The 19,194-nt window shown below is 44.8% G+C and overlaps 2 protein-coding genes and 1 long non-coding RNA gene across 9 annotated transcripts in view; 2 read left to right on the top strand and 1 right to left on the bottom strand.

Moving 5' to 3' along the window:
* Window positions 1-3,843: 3,843 nt before the first annotated feature.
* On the bottom strand, window positions 3,844-16,428 carry NUDT2 (nudix hydrolase 2). The gene is made up of 3 exons (XM_019424136.2): window positions 16,295-16,428; window positions 6,556-6,696; window positions 3,844-4,422 (listed from the first exon to the last, which is right to left on the bottom strand). Exons 2-3 carry the CDS (start codon window positions 6,680-6,682, stop codon window positions 4,106-4,108), a joined length of 444 nt encoding a protein of 147 aa, XP_019279681.1. The 5' UTR covers window positions 6,683-6,696; window positions 16,295-16,428; the 3' UTR covers window positions 3,844-4,105.
* Window positions 4,371-13,358, top strand: LOC109252030 (uncharacterized). 2 transcript variants are annotated; one of them, XR_008424232.1, is made up of 3 exons: window positions 4,371-4,475; window positions 8,007-11,233; window positions 13,230-13,358. It is a non-coding gene; the product is annotated as an uncharacterized LOC109252030 (long non-coding RNA). The 2 variants fall into 2 exon arrangements; XR_008424233.1 differs by lacking the exon at window positions 4,371-4,475 and adding an exon at window positions 6,696-6,883.
* A 5-nt stretch (window positions 16,429-16,433) lies between the features above and the next one.
* The window catches only part of KIF24 (kinesin family member 24), a 73,442-nt gene continuing 70,681 nt past the window's right edge, over window positions 16,434-19,194 (top strand). For 2 of the 6 annotated variants that reach the window (XM_019424129.2, XM_019424126.2), the window contains exon 1: window positions 16,434-16,689. In XM_019424129.2, the coding sequence (XP_019279674.2) occupies window positions 16,588-16,689 (102 nt within the window). In that variant the 5' untranslated portion in view covers window positions 16,434-16,587. Of the gene's footprint in view, window positions 16,791-19,194 lie in introns of all 6 variants that reach the window. The other 4 variants (XM_019424131.2, XM_019424127.2, XM_019424128.2 and 1 more) reach the window with 3 other exon arrangements.

Here is a 19,194-nt window from a genome sequence, read left to right as displayed (position 1 = left end):
CTGAATATTTCTCACATCTCTGTTTCTATTTTATTCACACACACATACTTATGAATATATTTTGAAAAGCATTTGAAGAAATATTACCTTCTGTTCTGGGAACAGCTGCACAGCCCATCCCTGAGAGGGGAGGCCTGCCTCCACCCAGCCTTGAAGAAAACCACAGAGGCAACTGGGTAATTTCCTTTCCTGCTATTGTCCGACTCAGCGGGACTTCTGCTGACACCCTCCCCTCTCTGGCACACACCCCTGTTCCCAAGGAACAACCTGGTTTTTATCTTAAGGTTAGCCATTTACTTCATGCCCATGGATTTTTCCAGCAGTCTGAAGGGAGGGGAGAATCTTTTTTTTTATTCAATGCACTTTACCATTTTGATGGAATATAGGGGGAAACGGAGGCTGACCTCTTTTTTTATATTGAGATATAATTGACAAAACATTATATTTTTCAGGTATTAGTTTCAGGTATACAATGTAATGATTGGATATTTGTATATATTGCAAAATGATCACTGCTGTAAGTCCAGTTAACATCTGTCACCATACAGATATGGTGTATCAATACACCATATATACTATCAAATATTTTTCTTGCAGTGAGAACATTCGAGATCTCCTCTCTTTGCTACTTTCTTTTTTAAATTTTTTTATTAAAAATTTTTTTAATGTTTTTATTTATTTTTGAGACAGAGAGAGACAGAGCATGAGCAGGGGAGGGGCAGAGAGAAAGAGACACAGAATCCGAAGCAGGCTCCAGGCTCTGAGCTGTCAGCACAGACCCTGACGTGGGGCTCAAACTCATGGACTGTGAGATCATGACCTGAGCTGAAGTCGGACGCTTAACTGACTGAGCCACCCAGGTGCCCCACCTTGCTACTTTCAAATATGCAATATAGTTTTGTTAATAGCCACCATGCTGTATATTACATCCCCATGACTTAGTAATTTTGTAACTGGAGATTTGTGCCTTTTGACTCCTCCACCCATTAGGGAAGGGGAGAATTCATGACCTTAAGTTGCAAACCCTGAGCTTGGCTGGGCTTGGGGTTGGATGAGGAATGGGAAAACACAGAAGAGGAGGTCCTGTCCCTAGGAGTCCCCAGTCTAAAGAATAGGAAGAAATTGTGCCTCTGTACTCTGTATCCTTGTGTTTTTCCCTCCCTCCCTATCGCCCTTTTCCCTCCTCAGGCTGTCAGTTGAGATCTTCCTATTACACAGTCCTGAGTAGGAGGTGGATTGGGAGGGGAAGGGAAGGGAAAGGAGTAGAATTCCAGAAAGGCACAGAGCAGGTCTCACAGGGCATCTATAGCACAGCCTCAAGGGGGCAGCAGCAGGGCTGGCACAGCCTTCCTCTAGAAAAAAAGGGACAGGTTGGGCCACAGTCTGAACCAATGGAGATGTAATCCTCTGTTCCCCAAACATGGGGGTCCCACCTGAGGTCTCATACATATCAGCACAAGTATTTCAATTGAAATTCTACCATCAAATAACTACCATTATAGCTTCATTCCTTTAGGTCTTCAATTCAGCAAAGAAGTGCCTACTGTGGGGGTGTAAGGTATTATGTTTGGGAGTCAAGAGGGCATTTTAGTTTTCCAGAGCACACCCCAGAAGGTAAGTCTGTTAAGTGCTTCTCCACCCTGGGTGGTAGACACCTCTACTCCTCTACTGGGGAAAACAGGTGGAGTTCCAAGAGGAGCCTCTTCAGGTAGAGGTGGGAACAGGATAGTATTTTTAGGATGGGTGCTTATTAGGGAATGCTTCCAGGAGGACATGCTCTGGAGCATGGAGGGCCTCAGATCGAAGGGGATATTGTGGTCTCAGTCCCACATCTCTGAACAAGCTGACCAGAAGCAAAGTGGGGATGATGACAAAGCCTGCTCACCCACCATGTCCTAGTCTCAGTCCCACTCTCCCCCCACCTCATCCATCTCCTATAACATGCCATGGTCCCACCCTATCAATTCTTCCTGCAGAGAGTAGGTGAAGATAATTTATGGGGGTTCTGTCACCAAAGTACCTGTGTTTTGGAGGCACCTGGGTGGCTCAAACATCCGACTTCAACGCAGGTCATGATCTTGTGGTACATGAGTTTGAGCCCTGAGTCAGGCTCTCTGCTGTCAGTGCAGAGCCTGCTTCTGATCTTCTGTCCCACTAGCTCCCTGCCCCTCCCCCGCTCATGCTCGCTCTCTCGCTCTCTCTCTCTCAAAAAAATAATATATATATAAACATTTAAAAAAGTATCTGTGGTTTTTTTAAAGTTTATTTATTTTGATGTCAGCACAGAGCCCGACGCAGAGCTCAAACTCATGAACCGTAAGAGCATGACCTGAGTCGAAGTCGAATGCTTAACTGACTGAGCCACCCAGGTGCCCCCAAAGTGCCTGTGTTTTAATGGAAAACTCTGTAAGGCCCAGAGGAATGACTTCAAAGCCATATGAGATATTCTAAAGTAGAGTCTTCCCTCGGGCACTTCATCCTCAACACACCCCACATACAGGCAACTGCCAGGGCCATCTACCTTCTTAAGCCTCAATTTCCCCAGCTGTAAAAATGAGCAGCAAAATTAGGTCATTTTACAGTCCCTTCTAACTCTGACATATAAGATTTTAGCATCTTGAGTTTCGACAGCCTCCCATGCTGAGAGCACAGGGCTGGCCAGCTCTTGTTAGGAGGCAGCTAGTCTGTGGTTTGGCACCACTGCCCAGCCGGCATTTATTAAATCAGTGGGATGTGGTCCCTTCTGGCCTGGAAAGAGAACATTAAGCTCCAAAAACTTCCTGCAGCAGGCCTCCTTCAGAGAGTACTGCTCAGAGGGGTGAAGAACAAAACCATTCAGATCCTTGGCGGTGCTCCAAGATCCTGTTCACTAGTATTTTTGCCCTGTCTACATGGACAGCCAGTGACTAAAAACATCTGGAAGCCTGTTAAAGACTTGGGTGACTTCTTTCTCCTTTCAGGGGTGGCTGTTCTTGACCTTGGTAATCCAAGTTGACCTTTGCCAATGCCCCTTTGCATCCAATCTTCTGCACTTCATTGGGCAACAACCCTTTAATAAAATCCACATGAATCCATCTGCTAACAGCTCCTGGAAGGGCTGTAGGATCTAACACCTGTCCTGCATTCCTTGAGCCCTAGTAGCTAGGGAGAACAGGGCTGAGACCCAACTCTTGCACCTCTGGGTCTTACAGTTGAATTGGAGAGAAAGGGAGTAGGTAGGAAGAGAGAAACATACATGATGAGAGCTTGCTAAAGGTGGAGAAGGCAGCTGCAGGCAAGGAGTGCACAGGTGTAGTGATGGGGCTGCTGGGCAGCCTAGCAGAGTCCCCCCGGCCTGAGCCTGCCTCTTGCCAGTGACTTCAGTCGTGCTGACAAGGCCCATGCTGACTCTGGGAGGCAGGACTGGGCTGAGAGGTTGGGGTCCACATGCCACTGAACTGGTGGGCCAGTGTGGTCTGTCCCTCATCTCTCTCTTGTGACCTGGAATATGTCACAGATTCCTTGGGTCTCTATTTTAGGAAGCATCTACTGAGCACCTACAACATATGTGCCCGGTGCCAGGGAGAGGGTACATTTAGTGAGTAGAACAAACCCAATTCCTGTGCTCTGGTCTGACTCGCTTGTATTTCCCGTCCAACTACAGGTCACAAAGTCTCAGGAACGCTGGTCGGGTGGAGTTCCAGAGGCAGGAGAGTCACCCTGACTCCTCCCTTAGCTTCTCTGGGGTATGAGTGCATGGACACAGGATTCTCTCTGGCTAAGATCAGAGCTCCATTTCACTTTAGCTTTCTCCCCACCAGGGCAAGAGTCCAAGAAATAAAGACAACAGGTTAGATGGGCAGATAAGCTCCCTGAAGTTTATTTGTAAATTACAAGGATGTACTTATTACACCTAGACTTTTTAACTCCTCGTTTGCCTTCCTTTCCACCCAGCTGAGATTTTTGTTTGCGTTCCTCTGAGAGTCCTCAGCTGATTTTACTAACCCATCTGCTCTTTGCTACGATGAGCCAAAGACCAACACAATCCTTCCCCGGAGTTGACAATGGTTCATCTTGAAAGGCCCTCAGGGATCCTACAGAGGTAAGTGACTGTGCTCTGGTCAGCTCATGAGGCTGTGGAGCAGAGAAACTGGTGTCCTTCTTGGAGCGCTGCCTTCATCTCTTTGAATTGAGCCAACTGGCAGGCCTCATCCAGCCCCAGCCAGCGGTAGGCTTGGTGCTCATGGGAGAGGCGGATCTCCACATTGCAGTCCTTTACCTCCGCCAGCCAGTAGATGACTGTTTTAGGCTTCTCTCTGGCCACATAATTGAGCTCCCTCCTGAACCCCTCAATAATGGTCAGCTGGTCTGCTTCTATGCCTGCTTCCTCCTGAGTCTCCCGCAAGGCTGCTTCTAAGTCATTTTCTCCTGATTCCACATGGCCTGGTTAGGAAAAAAAAGGAAGAGATAATCTTCAACAAAGGTGGAATTTTCAGGTCAGATGATTTAAAGATAGGGGGTCTTCGGTGACTTTTTAAATTTAAAAAAAAAATTTTTTAATGTTTATTTATTTTTGAGACAGAGCATGAACAGGGGAGGGGCAGAGAGAGAGGGAGACACAGAATCTGAAACAGGCTCCAGGCTCTGAACTGTCAGCACAGAGCCCGACGTGGGGCTCAAACCCACAAACTGTGAGATCATGACCCGAGCCAAAGTCGGATGCTTAACCGACTGAGCCACCCAGGCGTCCCTTCGGTGACTTTTTTAGATGTTGCTAGGCTAAAGGGGGTCTACAGATTGGCAACATCCTAACATGCCTAGGAATAGGGTACAGAACAGGTAGTGTCTGGGCAATTCCTCCTCCCCACCGTATCTTCTCTGCAGAGAGTTAAGACCATGGGTTTAACAAGTCTGATCTAGAAGACTGCTCTTCAGTGGTGAGAGAGATGGCCTTCCTCAGACCTCTGCTTTCTTATTCTTTGGAGCTCTCCTCAAGTTCTCAGGGAGACTTTTCCCTTGGAGACCTTAAATTGATTTTCCGAAGGAAGGGCAGTCACTTCTTGGCAGGTGAGAGCTGGCTGAAGAGGGAGCACTTTGCCTACAATCCACAGTGAGGACTCAACACTGTCTTAGTTGGTCCCTGAAGTCCCAGGGCCAACAGACAGGCTTCAAACCCTGCACTGCAGCACTGGCAGCTGTTTCCAAGTAGCTATCAAGGCTTTTCCAAATTGTTTTCATCTTTCTGAACAAGGCCAGATTCCAGTTTCATAGGGAAAGTCCTGATGGGAACTTAGACTAAGGACAAGCTGAGAGCCAGTTCTAAGAAAATTTGCTGGCAAGACTCAAACCCAACCAGACAGCTGCCAAGAAACTGCTGTAGGAGAGCCTGAAGCTCTGCAGACTGGGAGCAGCCCTCAGTTTTGCCTCTAGGACCTCCTTGCAAATTCTCAGCTTGCCCAGAGGGGCCAGGAAGGACAGGGAGGGGTCTGGCAGCCTCTGTCAACACATGGTTCCAGCAAGTTGCTGGGGGCCTCCTTGTTCAGGAGCTCATGGGGAACAGGAATTGTTAGCTGTTCCCTTCTTGGTTCAGAGACAAGGCGACCTCCTAGCCCTCCTCCTTCCCAGGGGCTCTCCCAGCAGTGCCCTGAGTCACCCGTTGCTGTACAGCTCCCACAGAAAGCAACCAGGAGTCGGGGCTTAAAAAACCAATCTAGCTCATGGCTTCTGGGAATCTTCTCTCTATAGCACTTTATGTAGCTATGTGCACAAAGCCAGGTAGGTACTGCACTGGGGGAGGAAGGTGAGAGGGATGTTGGTGGTAAGAGGTGACCCTGATCCCCACCTGCCCTCAGAAGTGTGGGGAGTCTCTGAACACGCCCTTCCCAATAGTGTCTGTGCTGCATTCTACCCATGAGTGTTAACAGGGTGACTTCTCCTTCAGGCCCAGGCGGGACAAAATTTGGAGAGGTCCTTTGAAATCTTTCAGTGAGAGGTACTATGCAGTATGACATTGGTGATCAGGAGACAAGTGTGAAGATTTCTATTCATAGAGTTTGTGACACTCTTCTTTCACCTTATTTCTCCTTAGTGAAATGCAAAAGTGCAAAGTTTATTTCCTGTTCCCATTTCCTTATTTTCCTCCAACCTGGATCCTTGTTCACCCCTCCCCCTGGCACTCCCCTTTAAAGTTCCTGCTCCCTTCTATCTGGAGGCTGTTCACTCTGGGCTCCTGACCTGTAACCCAGTAATGATTTGATCCCAAGGCCCCCAATTCCCAGCCCAGTGCCTTTTCTCCTACCCAGGCATTCACCACAGAGACTGGCACTCTAGTGAATGTGAGTCACACACAGAAAACCGGTGCTGCTTCTGCCCTGGGATTCAATCACAAAGTTCTATTTCCAGCTCTGCTCTGGCCTGGCATGGAGACCATGTATGTAGAAAGGATCAAGGGCTCCTGCCCCCACCTCCCCTCCTGCTGCACAGTCCCTGAAATATAAGCTTTGTGGAGGGCCTGGCAGGGTGGCTTTCTGAGCAACACTCAGCATTTTCCCGAGAGCCAGCCCCTCTGCCTTGCACCTTTGGGAGGAGTCCAGTGATGAATGCCATCTGATGCCTGCAGCAGTAGAAACTCAATCGCAGGGTTGTCCACCTTGGGAATGAGGCGTCTTCGGAAAATGATCAAGCCACACGCTCTGAGGGCCATGGTCTATCTGAGGACTTAAGGAAGAAGATGTGAGACCCTGGGAAGTTACACAAAACAGGAAGATCTACCCTGGGGGCAGCACTCTGGTGCTGGGGAATAGCACAGACCAGCTAACAGTGACCTCATCAGCTACAGAAAAAGGCAGCATACCGAAGACAAGATGGGAGAAACCAGGAATCAGAGGCTGATTTGTGTGTGATGGTAGGACCCTGGCCCCTACCCTGTCAGGGAAGCTCTATCCCAACTCCTCCAGGACTCCCTGTTAAGACACAGGGGCTGGGGCTGGTGTGTGTGCATTAAGAGACTGGAGGTCCTCAGAAGCAAACCCACTGAAACTGGAGAGATGCTATGAATGGAAGAGATGAGGAACATTCTCATCAAACCCATGGTCCCATTTCCTTTCGGCCTCCAGCCTGAGTCTGGGGGGCAGAGACCCCAGCAATGTAGTTTCAGATGGCTTGAGGAGCCATTCAGGGAAGGTAGGTTGGGGTACTAAAAAGCTTTTTGTTATTGATATTTTTAGTCTTTTATCCAGGTTTTAGAATGTTACACGTTCATGTGGTTCAAAATTCTAAGTACAAAAAGGCACACACAGTAGAAAATCTCTTTCCTACCCCATCAAAAGCAAGCTAGTATAATGGTCAAGAGTGTGAATCTGCAGCGTGAGTTCAAGTTTTGACTTTACTACTTATTCACTGTGTGATTAGCTCCTAAGTCTCATTTTCCTCAGCTCTATCTAAGACAGGATAGTAACAGTTCTACCTCAGGGGCACCTGGGTGGCTCAGTCAGTTAAGCAGCAGACTTTGGCTCAGGTCATGACCTCATGGTTTGTAGGTTCAAGCCCTGGGTTGGGCTCTATGCTGAAAGCTCAGAACCTGGAGCCTGCTTCAGATTCTGTGTGTGTGTGTGTGTGTCTCTCTCTCTCTGCCCCTCCCCCATTCATGTTCTGTCTTTCAAAACTGAATAAACGTTAAAAAAAATTTTAATAACAGTTCTACCTCAAGGGGTTGCTGTGAGGGTTGTTGTGACTTAACTTTTGTAAAGTGCTTTAGAACAGTGCCAGGCATGTAATAAGCATTCAAAAGATTTCAATATGCATAGGAAAATGTTTGGAAGGATACACATCATTAATAGTATTTCCTGGAGGATGAGATTATGGGGAGACTTTAATTTTCCAGTCCCTATATTTCTGTATTGTTTGGAAGTTTACAGAAAATATTTATTAATTTTATAACCAGCAATTCTGTGAAGACTACAATTTTTTAGCCTTTTCCATTTTAGTTACTTTTCTTTCCATTTCAGTTACTTTTCTTTCCATTTCAGAAAAGAATGTCAACAACAAGGAACAACAACAACAAAAGAGAGGAAGGGAGAAGAATAGAAATATCTGCAGAAGTGAAAAAACAACTCATCTGAAGGGGGACAGGTTATCAAGGTAACAAAATATATGGAAGATCTCTTATGTAAGGCCTTTCTAAAGAAAATTTGTCATTTGTTCAGTCAACAATATTGAGTAGCTACCATGTACTAAGTACATGCTAGGCCTTTGCTCTCATGCAGTTTATATTCTAGTGAGAGAGACAGATTTTAATCAAATAATTAAGCAAACTAAAAAATAATTGCCAATAAGGTATGTGCTACAAGGGAAAAATGTGTAATGGGTAACCTGACTTTGTCTGAGGGAACAAGGAAGGCTTCCTTGGAAGAAGGGATGTTTGAGTAGAGAAGGACGAGTGAAAGGTAAGTTGGCAATGGGAATGAAGAGAAGAAGTGTGTTCCAGGAGAAGTGGACAGCATGAATAAAGGTCCTGAGGTGGGATGGCAGAACGAAAAGAAAATCAGATATCTTAAATGCAGCAAAGGCCTGGGAGAGTGACCCAGGCAGGAAAAGACCCAAGTCAGCAGGGCCTCATCTGCAAGATTCCAGAGCCAAAGAAGGAGCTGGTATGTTGGACAGCAGAGCTGATGCAGAGAGCTGGAGCAGGAGGTGATGGCCTCCTCAGCCCCCTTGCTGGTACTCAATCGAGATAAGCCTGCATCTGTCAAAGGCACACAAATCAGACCCAAACTGAAACTCTTTCCAGGATAATTCTCAGAACTGTCAACACATGGCTTACCAAAAAACCAAATCCACCCAACACTGTGATCTTTCCAAATATTTCTAAACCTATAATGAATTTTTAAGAATTGGAAATAATTCAAGTGGGTTTTTTTAAGACTTAAAAAAATTTTTTTTAATGTTTGTTTATTTTTGAGAGAGAAAGAAAGCATAAGTGGGCGAGGGGCAGACACACACACACACACACACACACACACACACACAGAATCCAAAGCAGGCTCCAGGCTATCAGCACAGAGCCTGACGTGGGGCTTGAACTCACAAGCCACGAGATCATGACCTGAGCTGAAGTTGGAGCTTAACCAACTGAGCCACCCAGGCACCCCTTAAGACTTTATTTTTAAGTAATTTCTATACCCATTGTGGGGCTTGAACTTACAATCCTGAGATCGAGAGTTGCATGCTCTATCGATTGAGCCAGCTAAGTGCCCCTCAAATGGGGTTTCTGAAATGGTCTGTGCTCTCATATACTGTTGGTAGGAGAGAAAATTAGCATGTCCCCTTAGGAAGGCAATTTGGTAATAATTATCAAAGCATAAAATGCATATTCCCTTACACCTAGCAATTCCATTCTAGGCACTCTGACATACACAAATACATGTTTAAGATATACACATAAGGATGTTCATCACAACCTTGTTTGCAATATCAAAAAGGAAAAAAAGGCAGAAACAAATATCCATCAATATGGGAAGGTTAAATAAAGTATAGTATATCTGTACAATGGAATATTATGGAGCCTTTTTAAAAAACGAGGTAGAGCCAAATGTGCTGCTTTTAAGAGGATTTTCAGACAGGGACGCATGGGTGGCTCAGTTGGTTAAGCCTCCGACTCTTGATTTCGGCTCAGGTCATGATCTCATGGTTCCTGGGTTTGAGCCCTGCATTGGGCTCTGTACTCATATTGTGGAGCCTGCTTGGGATTCTCCTCTCTGCCCCTTCCCAACTCTCATCCTCATGAGCTCGCTCACTCTCTCTCTCAAAATAAATAAACTAAAAAAAAAAAAAAAGATTTTCGGACATATTAAGTGAAAAATGTATGATTCAGAATAGACTGTATAATGCTATCCCGTTTGAGTTTTAAAATTTACATGTAAACTGGTAGCAGGCTTTTTAAAACATTATGTTCTATTTCCCTGCTCTCCCTATTTATGCCAAAAACCTTCCCCATTTTGGAAACCAGAAAGAAGCACCCTGTTGCCACCGTACTGGTGAACAGAGGTTTCAAATTAGTGGTTCCAGGCTTAGGCAGAAACAGGTACCAGATACCATGCCCTCCTATAAAGATGCTTATAAAGTAGTAGCAAGTTACTGGTGAAGGGCACCTTGCTCCTGTCTTGGGTTGAGTCCCATGGAATGAATGTTGGACCCCTAGATAAGCTTAGGGATCCAAGACTAGAGGGCAGTGCCCTGCCTTGGACAGAAGCCCCAGAGCATTGCTCTACATCACTGCCATCACCAATGCATCATGGGGAAAACAACACTGCCTGCGGGGGGGGGGGGGGGGGGGGGGCAAGACAGGCCTGGTGTGGCCATGTGGAGACACTGGAAAGAGGGGGGCAGGCCAATATTTTCCCATGGGGAAGTGGCTTAGGGTAGTGACAAGGGCACACCTCAGAAAAATGTATCTTAGTAGACACCAATGTGTAAGGGTAACCACATCTAAGAACCAGACCAACCAATGGTTCATCTTAATGGGACCAGAAGAGCTAGGATCAGATGTTCACTTTCTACCTATCCTATTGACCTGTGGAGAGGACAGTTGTTCTAGAAAGGCAAAACTCCTATTTACCTTTTCAATTGCTTGGCTTGAGCCAGCTGTTCTCTAGAATTTCTCTCTCCTTCCCCATACATGCTTCCTACTCATGCTTTCAGAAGCAGCTCAGTGTCACTTCTTCTGTGAAGCCTTCTGGCTTCTAATCATTCCATCTTCTGGGCTTTTAACATGGCTTGAATAAACTTCTGTAGCGTTTGATCAGAGAAACAGAACACTATGAGGAAATTAAGGATTTAGTGTAGGGATTACATCCTGTGCAGTTATGGAAGTTGATGGAGAAATCCAAGCAACTCTGTCACCTCTGCATCTGGTGTTGTGCCTGAAGTCTCTATATATAAGCAAGGCCAGCAGTTGGGAAGGAGAGCTGGATGTGAAGTGGAGGAGAGCAAGGAAAACTGGAACTTATGAAAACAAACCAGATCCTATGAAGACAAGTAGAACTCTTGAGGACAAATGAAACCTGTGACTTCTTTCACCATTTCCAAGCTCATGAACTTATAGGAGGAGCTGGAGCCCTTTGTCATAGAGCTGAATGGACATCTGGCCGAGCAGTCGGAGTAACTGAAGGAGGACATTCAGCAGGAGTTGGGGAGCTGCCGGCCTGAGTGCTATATCCTACACCAACAAGGTGAACCGGCAGATCAGTGTCAAAAGGTAAGTACTGCCACATGCTTGGTATCCTGCTCTGTCCTTCACAGTGTACTGTTGCTACTTCACTTAAGCTTTCCAAATCTCGCACAAAATTTTCTTGAGGTTGACCCTAACTTGGAACCATGTAGGAAGGGAATCCTGGGAAACACAGTTCCAGTTTAGCTAAGTGGACACAGAACAAAGCCACCACAAGCACAATACCTAGTCTGGTAAATCTCAGTCTGTACCTTTGGCAGGGAAGAGCCGGACTATGCACTCTGTTTCCTTGGGACCCAGCACAGCAGCTTTCAACAGATGTTCATTAACTCAACAGAACACTCTCCCCACATCCCACTCAAACAAATGCTCAGGGTATGTTCTGGGATTTTGGGAAACAGCCCAGTGTTTTCCTGAAGAGTGCCATTTACATAAAAGTCAATGGAGCCATTGTTGTACATTTTCTGTTTTTCTGGAGACCATGAAGGGAAACTGTTCTGGGGTTTGAAAGTTGTCAGCTTATAGAGAAAGATACACACACACACACACACACACACACACACACACACACACCAGACTCCAAGTAGATTCAAACCTCAGGGGGTTAAAGAACACAGCATCCAATATGCAAATGTGCTTGCAGCCAGGATTGCAGAGATGAGAACTCCAAGCTGACAGCAGGCAATTCACACTTCAGAAAAGTGGCAAAGTGCCTTAGGTGGTTAAAAAAAACCTGAGTAAAAAAATCCTCAATGTCATCAGAAGGTTCCAGAAGCTAAGGAAAAGTGTTCTTGCCTTTCTCTCTATATACATTTCCCTTACAGCTCAGGAGGTTCAGAACCTAGGTGCCAAAAAATAATTCACAGATAAATGGCTGTACTGATGTATTGTGTTCCAATGTTTTCATCAAATTAATCAGAGTGCTATTGCAAGCATAGCTCAACCCCAAACGCCCTCACAAATATACCTTTAGATACAGAAAGAGCTCCCCAAATCCTCAACTTGTTCCTTATAATCTTAAATCCCTTTAACAGAAACTGTTTCATGCCACCACGTTATCAATTAAGCATCTGCACTGTGCCAGCTATACTGTGCAAAGTTCTTTACGTGTATCTTTTCTAATGCTCAAGACAAATCTTCATGATAAGCATGACTGTCTCCAGTTTTGGATGAGGAAACTAAGACTCAAAAAGGTGAAAATACTTGCCCAAAGGCATAGCCCAAAGGCAAGATTTGAATCCAAGTAAGTCTAACTCCAAAGTATATCTCCCTCCTTATACAGCTCTGCTTACCATGAAAGATCAGGGCTTAGGGCACAAATGGCCTGGAGAGAGGACATGCAAATAATTTATAAAATTACTCCCAGTTCCAAAATGCCCAGTTTTTGATCTATATTCATATGGGGAATTTTTTTTTTTTTTAATTTTTTAATGCTTAGGGAGACACAGAATTTGAAGCAACTCCAGGCTCTGAGCTGTCAGCACAGAGCCCAATGCAGGGCTCGAACCCACGAACAGTGAGATCATGACCTGAGCTGAAGTGATGCTTAACCGACTGAGCCACACAGGCACCCCATACATTTTAAAGGTGCCCAGCTGGAATCCTTTCCATAGAATAGGTTTTAGTTGGGGGGCAGGGAGTAGAGATGAAGATCTTGGTGCCCAAGGATGACCTGGAGAGGTAAAGTGTAGCCTTAGGCCCCTACTTTGCCTTTCTATGAGTCCTCTGCTTTTTCTCTGGGAAGTAAGGACCTAAAACCACATGTTCAAAACCATATCCAGTAGCCTGGGGGTTCCTAAGCACCAAGCGTTGGGAATACCCTTAATGCTAGCCTTGAACAAGCACAAAAACACCTAACTTAGACAGGGTGCTGTTATCCAGGAAAGTTGCCCGGGCCACTCCGCTGTGAGGAGGAAGGCCAATTCTGCCTGCTTACAAGCAACTCTGACTGCTCGGCTTTCCCTCTCTTCCCGTATCATAATGGTCTTTTCTGATTCTTCAACTCCCCTCCTCCCTTTCAAAGGATGGAATAGACATGAGGTGCCCATCAGTGAATAAAGCTCTCTCTTTCTTGTGACAAGCAAGCAAGCAAGCAAGCAAGCAAGAAAGAAGCTCCCAACTACTGTGAATAAATTGAGACAAAGAAAATGTTCCCTTAATTGCACCTTTCCCTGGGCATCTGCCACTCTCTTTTCTCACAGAGACCAAGCTGCTGAGTCATCTTGCTATCTTTGCTATTTGGCTGAGGGCGAAAACAGGAGATTTCACCTGTAAAGGCATGAATATTGGCTTCCAGGATGGGGCCAAAGTCAGACAAGGTTGGAACAAAAATCATTCCTAGTAAAGAGGATCTGTTAAGTGGCCTATTAGTGCCATCTGCTGTACAATTCTAGAAAGCAAACATGGAGAATTCTAATATTAGTGCCTGAAGGGATTTACTTACTCATCTAACATCTGTTGAGTATGTCCCACTTGACAAGCAGTATGACAGAATTGAAGAGTGGATATAGAGCTGAATATTATAAAGCCCCAGCTTTCTAAGGGTTCACAGTCTCGTGAAATCGGAAGGTACTTAGACAAGTTGCCAGTGTGTTTTGTGCATCATTGGGGTATGTGTAAAATGGAAAGGAAGCAAAGAAGAGGGAGTGATTATCTTTAGGTCAAAGAGGCACCCCATAAGGATTCTGAAGGATGGCTAGGAATTCACCAGGCAGAATAAAGGTGGAGGCAAGGGGCATTCCAGGCAGAGAGGAGCGTGGGCAAAGACCCTCAAGCACAAAATGGCATTCCATTGATAAACAGCTTAGTTTATATTCTGTAGGCAATGAGAAGCCTTTGACTGATTTTAGGCAGGGTTGGTGATATGGTCAGATTGACATTTTACAAAGACATTCTGGCAGCAAGGAAGGTAGAGAATGAATTAGGATTGAAGGCAGGGAGATCAACGAGTTACAAGCTTGTCACCAATAGGCCAGGTGACAAATGATAGAGTTAAATTAAGGCAGAGACCCTGAAAAAGGAGAGGAAGGGATGAATTTGAGAAATATCTCGAAAAGAAAACCAACAGTATTTGATGTTTCATTGTTCAAGGGAGAGAGGAGGAAAGAGAGATTGTTTGGTTTGGGTGACAGTGGAATAGGGAGTAGAATGTAAAATAATGATTTGCTTGGGACAAGATGAATTTGAAGTGCTATAGACTACCCACAAGGTAAATGAACAGATAGAATTGTGTTCAGTGATCTGATCACCTCATCCCACCTCTTCATTGCCCAAGGTGAAAATTTCCTTTGGAAAAAAATTTTGCTTCCACTATAGGTACCTCTGCAGGCCACCTCCTCCACTTGGGTAAGTCTGCCTGTGCATCTGATATTCAAAGCATTTTATCCTCTTTCAGTCAGAAACAACATGGAAAAGCATGGCTGGCTTTGCAGTGAGAAAGACCTAACTCCCTAATTCAACAGTTGTATTACTTTAAGCAAAATACTTCCTTAAGCCTCACTTTCCTCATCTGTAAAATGAGGGTAACCTCTATTTTACATGGTTGTAGTAGGGTTAAAAATAATATATACATAAGATCAGATATATCAGAAGTACTGAATATATAGGAGTAATTTTTATCCCTGTTGTCATAAAAGGTCATCAGAAAGCTTCTGTATTATGATCTAATAGCATGCTCTTAGCTTCTATTGATAGCTGAATCAAGAAATGGCTTTTCATATTTCCAGCAAAACTGCTGGTGACCACACTATTCACTACACCATATATATTCCTTATGTATAAAGTACCACAAGATAAATTCCTTTCAATATAGGAACTGGGAAGAAATTCACTCTTTTGAAAAATGGTTTCCTTTTTTGTGTTATTTCTCTGACAAATTTTGAACTAAATTGGGTGCTCGCAGTAAGTCTACTGGCCTTGTTGACTAGTATATTTATTTGTTTCTATTATGAAGGTAAGAGGTACCATTTTGGGGGGGGGGGGAGTTACTGCTTGTCAGGCATTGTGCCAAGTGCTTTACTTTCATCAATTCACTTAATTTTCACAACAACCCTCTGAGCCTTTACCGTAATTTTTCAAGAGGAAAAAAAAGGAAAGATATGTCTGGGTAGACTCAAAGGCAGGTCTGCCTGACTCCCAACAACCTTGTTCTTAACCTTGACTCTGTATTACAGTTTTACATTTGGCTATATGATTGCAGTCAGTTTAGTAAAACCTTAGTTTGCAAGCATAATTCGTTCCGGAAACATGCCTATAATCCAAAGCACTTGTATATCAAAGCAAATTTCAAGAACCATTGGCTCAGTTGTGATCATGTGACATTTGGCGTCAGGTACTACTTACATCGCAAGACATTGTCCATTTACCAAGTTAAAATTTATTAGAAACCTTTGCTTCCCTTACAGAACACTCCCAATCCAAGATTTTCTTGTGTGTATATGCATACATATATGTATATGTGTGTGTGTGTATATATATATATATATATATATATATTTTTTTTTTTTTTTTAAGATATATAATAACAAATAACAAATACATAGGGCCCAAATCAGACCACAACAAAGAACAAGGAAGTTATGTTTTAGGTGGTGGGACTCTCCTGTGATTTTCTTTCTTTACTTCTGCTATAATTGCCACGATATTATTCATTCAATAGATGAAACATATTAGAAAATATAAAATCTCTTCCGGAAAGCAGGCAGGGTTTAAAGGGCAACAACAAAGTGAAACTGAGGCCGAGGGAGGGGAAGGTATGGCGTTCTTGCCGTAGGGCCCTAAATGTGAACTCTGGGATTCCGATGCCCCACCCCATCGTCACCTGCGTGCGGGCCAGCAAGGCTCAGAGCCATTGAACCCTCCCCTCTTCCTGAGCACAGAGGAAAACTGAGGTGCTGCGAGCGGCGGAGGGGGTGGAGTTGGTTGGGGGGAGGTCTGGCCTGCCCACGCCTCACTGCCAGCCTGGGGGAGAGCGCGTCCACCTTTGACGGTGCACCGACGGGAGGCTATTCAGCTGCAGATTCTCATCGGTCAAACCTCAGTACCTTAGCACAGAATTCAACACAGAGGCCGATCCTTAAGACTACTCACCCAAGGCCGAGGGAGGCAGGAGGCGGGCCTTGAACGGAAAGGGGGAGTACGTCGACCAATCCGGAGGGTTCGGTTGCGCTTAGAGCGACCAACAGTATAGGGAGAAGTCTCCTCCACCCGCCTCAAAAATGCCTTTCTTTCACTTAGAACGTCGCGAGATCTTCACTCAAGCTGTACGGTTGGTTGAAAGACGCAAAGTGAGGGTTACGCCCACTGCTTCCTCGGTTCACTGATTGGTCTTCTAGAGGAAAAGGGATTCAACGTCAACGAGTTCCGCGAATGCCCATTGGTAGATGGTGCGGCCCTGTAGGCGCGCGGGCGCTGGCGCGGGCGTTCGAACCCGGGGTTGGCGGCGTTACCATGGCGATGCGGCCTGGCCGGAGCAGCAAAAGCCGGTGAGTTGACAGCACCCCGCCAGCTTTCGGGCTCTCTCCTGTCGGTGTTGTCTTCTGTCCTCAGACAGGGTTGACCGAGGGGGAACTTGGAAGTCTCTGAGGTGAGAAATGGCGGGGGACAACCGGGGAGGCGAGGGGTAGGCCTCTGCCCCCCGGAGGATGGCACTCAGGACGCCCGCTGAACGCGTGAGGAGGCGGCGGTTGCAAGGAAACTGGGATTTGGCCTCTCATGGTTGTTTGAACGCTCACCTGCTCTTTTCTTCATCCCAAAATCTCTGCCTTTTTTTTTCTGTGACTATCTCGAGCGCTACTTCTCCCATGAAGCCTTCTCTGAGTCTCGAAATCTTGCCTTTGAACCTGTAGCCCTAACTGGAACCTTTCTTAGAAGGCACTTGTATTAGGCGTTGGGTTATTTGTGTACTTCGGTGAACCTCATTCTCCTCCTTCCTCCCATTTAGAGTTCTTTGAGGCAGAACAAGCATCTTTCATTCACAATGTCTTACACACAGTAGAGTTTTCAGGAATTATTTGTTGAGTTGAATTTAATTCACCACAAATAGATTGGATTCCCCTCTGTGCCCTGTGCTGTTTTCCCTCGCGTTTGGAGGTTCTTTTCTATTTTTACGAGAGTAGAGGGAGTGCACCCTAATTCACATGAGAAGGACCTGAAAGTCCACAGTCCACGTTGGCCTTTCCACTGTTTGTGAAAGGGAACTTTTTTTTTTTTTTTTTTTGAATGCTTGCTACAACTCTGGCACTGTGGCTTTTAGTCTTGTTCTCCCAATGCTTTTATTAAACTCCTTGTGAGTCTTTGCTTAAAACAAATTACTGTATGCCAAGAGTGTCTCAGTTTCTTAGTGACCTGCAGCTATTGTCACATTTTAAGAGTGCTTTGGAAACTGTTTTAAAGTATTTTCTCCTTTGTATTTTACTTGTAGTGAGAGACTACATGTAAACTACATGTAGTGAGAGACTATGCTTCAGGTGCATATAACAGCTGCTCTTGTAGCTATCCAATCATCAGGTGGCCATGATAGAATTGCTTTACCAAGACTGTTGTTTGGGGGCACCTGGGTGGCTCAGTCGGTTAAGCATTTGACTCTTGGTTTCGACTCAGGTTGTAATCTTTGAGTTTGTGGGATTGAGTCCCGCATCAGGGCTCTGTGCCAACAGCACAGAGCCTATTTGGGGTTCTTTTCTCCCTCTCTCTCTGTCCTTCCCCTGCTTACACTCTGTCTCTCTCAAAATAAATAAAGGTTTAAAAAAAAAAAAAGACTTGTTTTGTCGACTCCTAAGACTATAATATTGCCAATCCGGATTGTTGATGATTCTCATGTCAAATTCATAGCTCAGTGATGGTTTTAATAAAAAGATTGAAAAAGTCAGGTATAGTAACAGTGCTATTATTATCCTCTTATAAAAGTTTGAACACAACTGTATAGCTAAATTGCAGATCTGTGACATGTAATGGAAACCAAACGGGATTCAGGGTTTGGCGTTGGCTCTGTCTCTACTCACTGTAGCTGGCTTTGCAAGTCAGTTAGCCCTTTTAGGTTTCACTTTTTCCATCTGGAAAATCAAAAAGTGTTGAATTAGTAGAGCCACAGGGATTCTAGTCTATCAAGTTAGTCAAGCAGCTGTTTGTTTTTTTAATTCCAGTATAGTTAACATTGTTATATTAGTTTCCGGTGTACAGTATATTAATTCAATAATACTGTACATTACTCAGTGCTCATCATAAGTGTACTCTTTTTTTTAAAGAGTTTATTCTTTAAAAATGTATGTTTATTTTGAGAGAGAGCAAGCGTGAACGGGGGAGAGACAGAGAGAGAGGGAGGGGGGAGAATCCCAAGCAGGCTCCATGCTCCAGTGCAGAGCCTCATGTGGGGCTCAATCCCTGGACTGTGAGATCATGACCTAAACTGAAATGAAGTGAGCCACCCAGGTGCCCCTGTGGTAAGTTATTCTTAATCCCCTTCACCTATTTCCCCCATCTCCCCACCTACTTCCCCTCTGGTAACCATCAGTTCTCTATAGTTAAGAATCTGTTTTTTTGGTTTGTTGCTTTTTTTTTTTTTTTCTTTGTTCATTTGTTTTGTTTCTTAAATTCCACATATGGGTGAAGTCATATGGTATTTCTCTTTCTCTGATTGACTTATTTCACTTAGCTTTTTATCCTCGGGATCCATCCATGTTGCTTCGGATGGCAAGATTTCTTTTTCTTTATCAGTTCTAGTAGTTCTTTATTTTTAATTTTTTTTTAATGTTTATTTATTTTTGCGAGAGAGAGCATGAGCAGGGAAGGGACAGAGAGAGAGGGAGACACAGAATCTGAAGCAGGCTACAGGCTCTGAGCTGTCAGCAGAGCCTGACATGAGGCTCAACACAGGGTTCAAACCGTGAGATCATGGCCCGAGCTGAAGTTGGACGCTCAACTGATGGAGCCACCCAAACGCCCCAAGTTTTCATTCTTTTCGATGACTAATATTTCATTATATATATGTG

The sequence above is a fragment of the Panthera pardus genome, unplaced genomic scaffold (assembly GCF_024362965.1).
Source record: "Panthera pardus isolate Hobbes unplaced genomic scaffold, ASM2436296v1 HiC_scaffold_20, whole genome shotgun sequence".
Taxonomy (NCBI): Eukaryota; Metazoa; Chordata; class Mammalia; order Carnivora; family Felidae; genus Panthera; species Panthera pardus.
The sequence above is the reverse complement of the archived record's forward strand: the minus strand, read 5'-3'. Positions and strand labels throughout refer to the sequence as shown.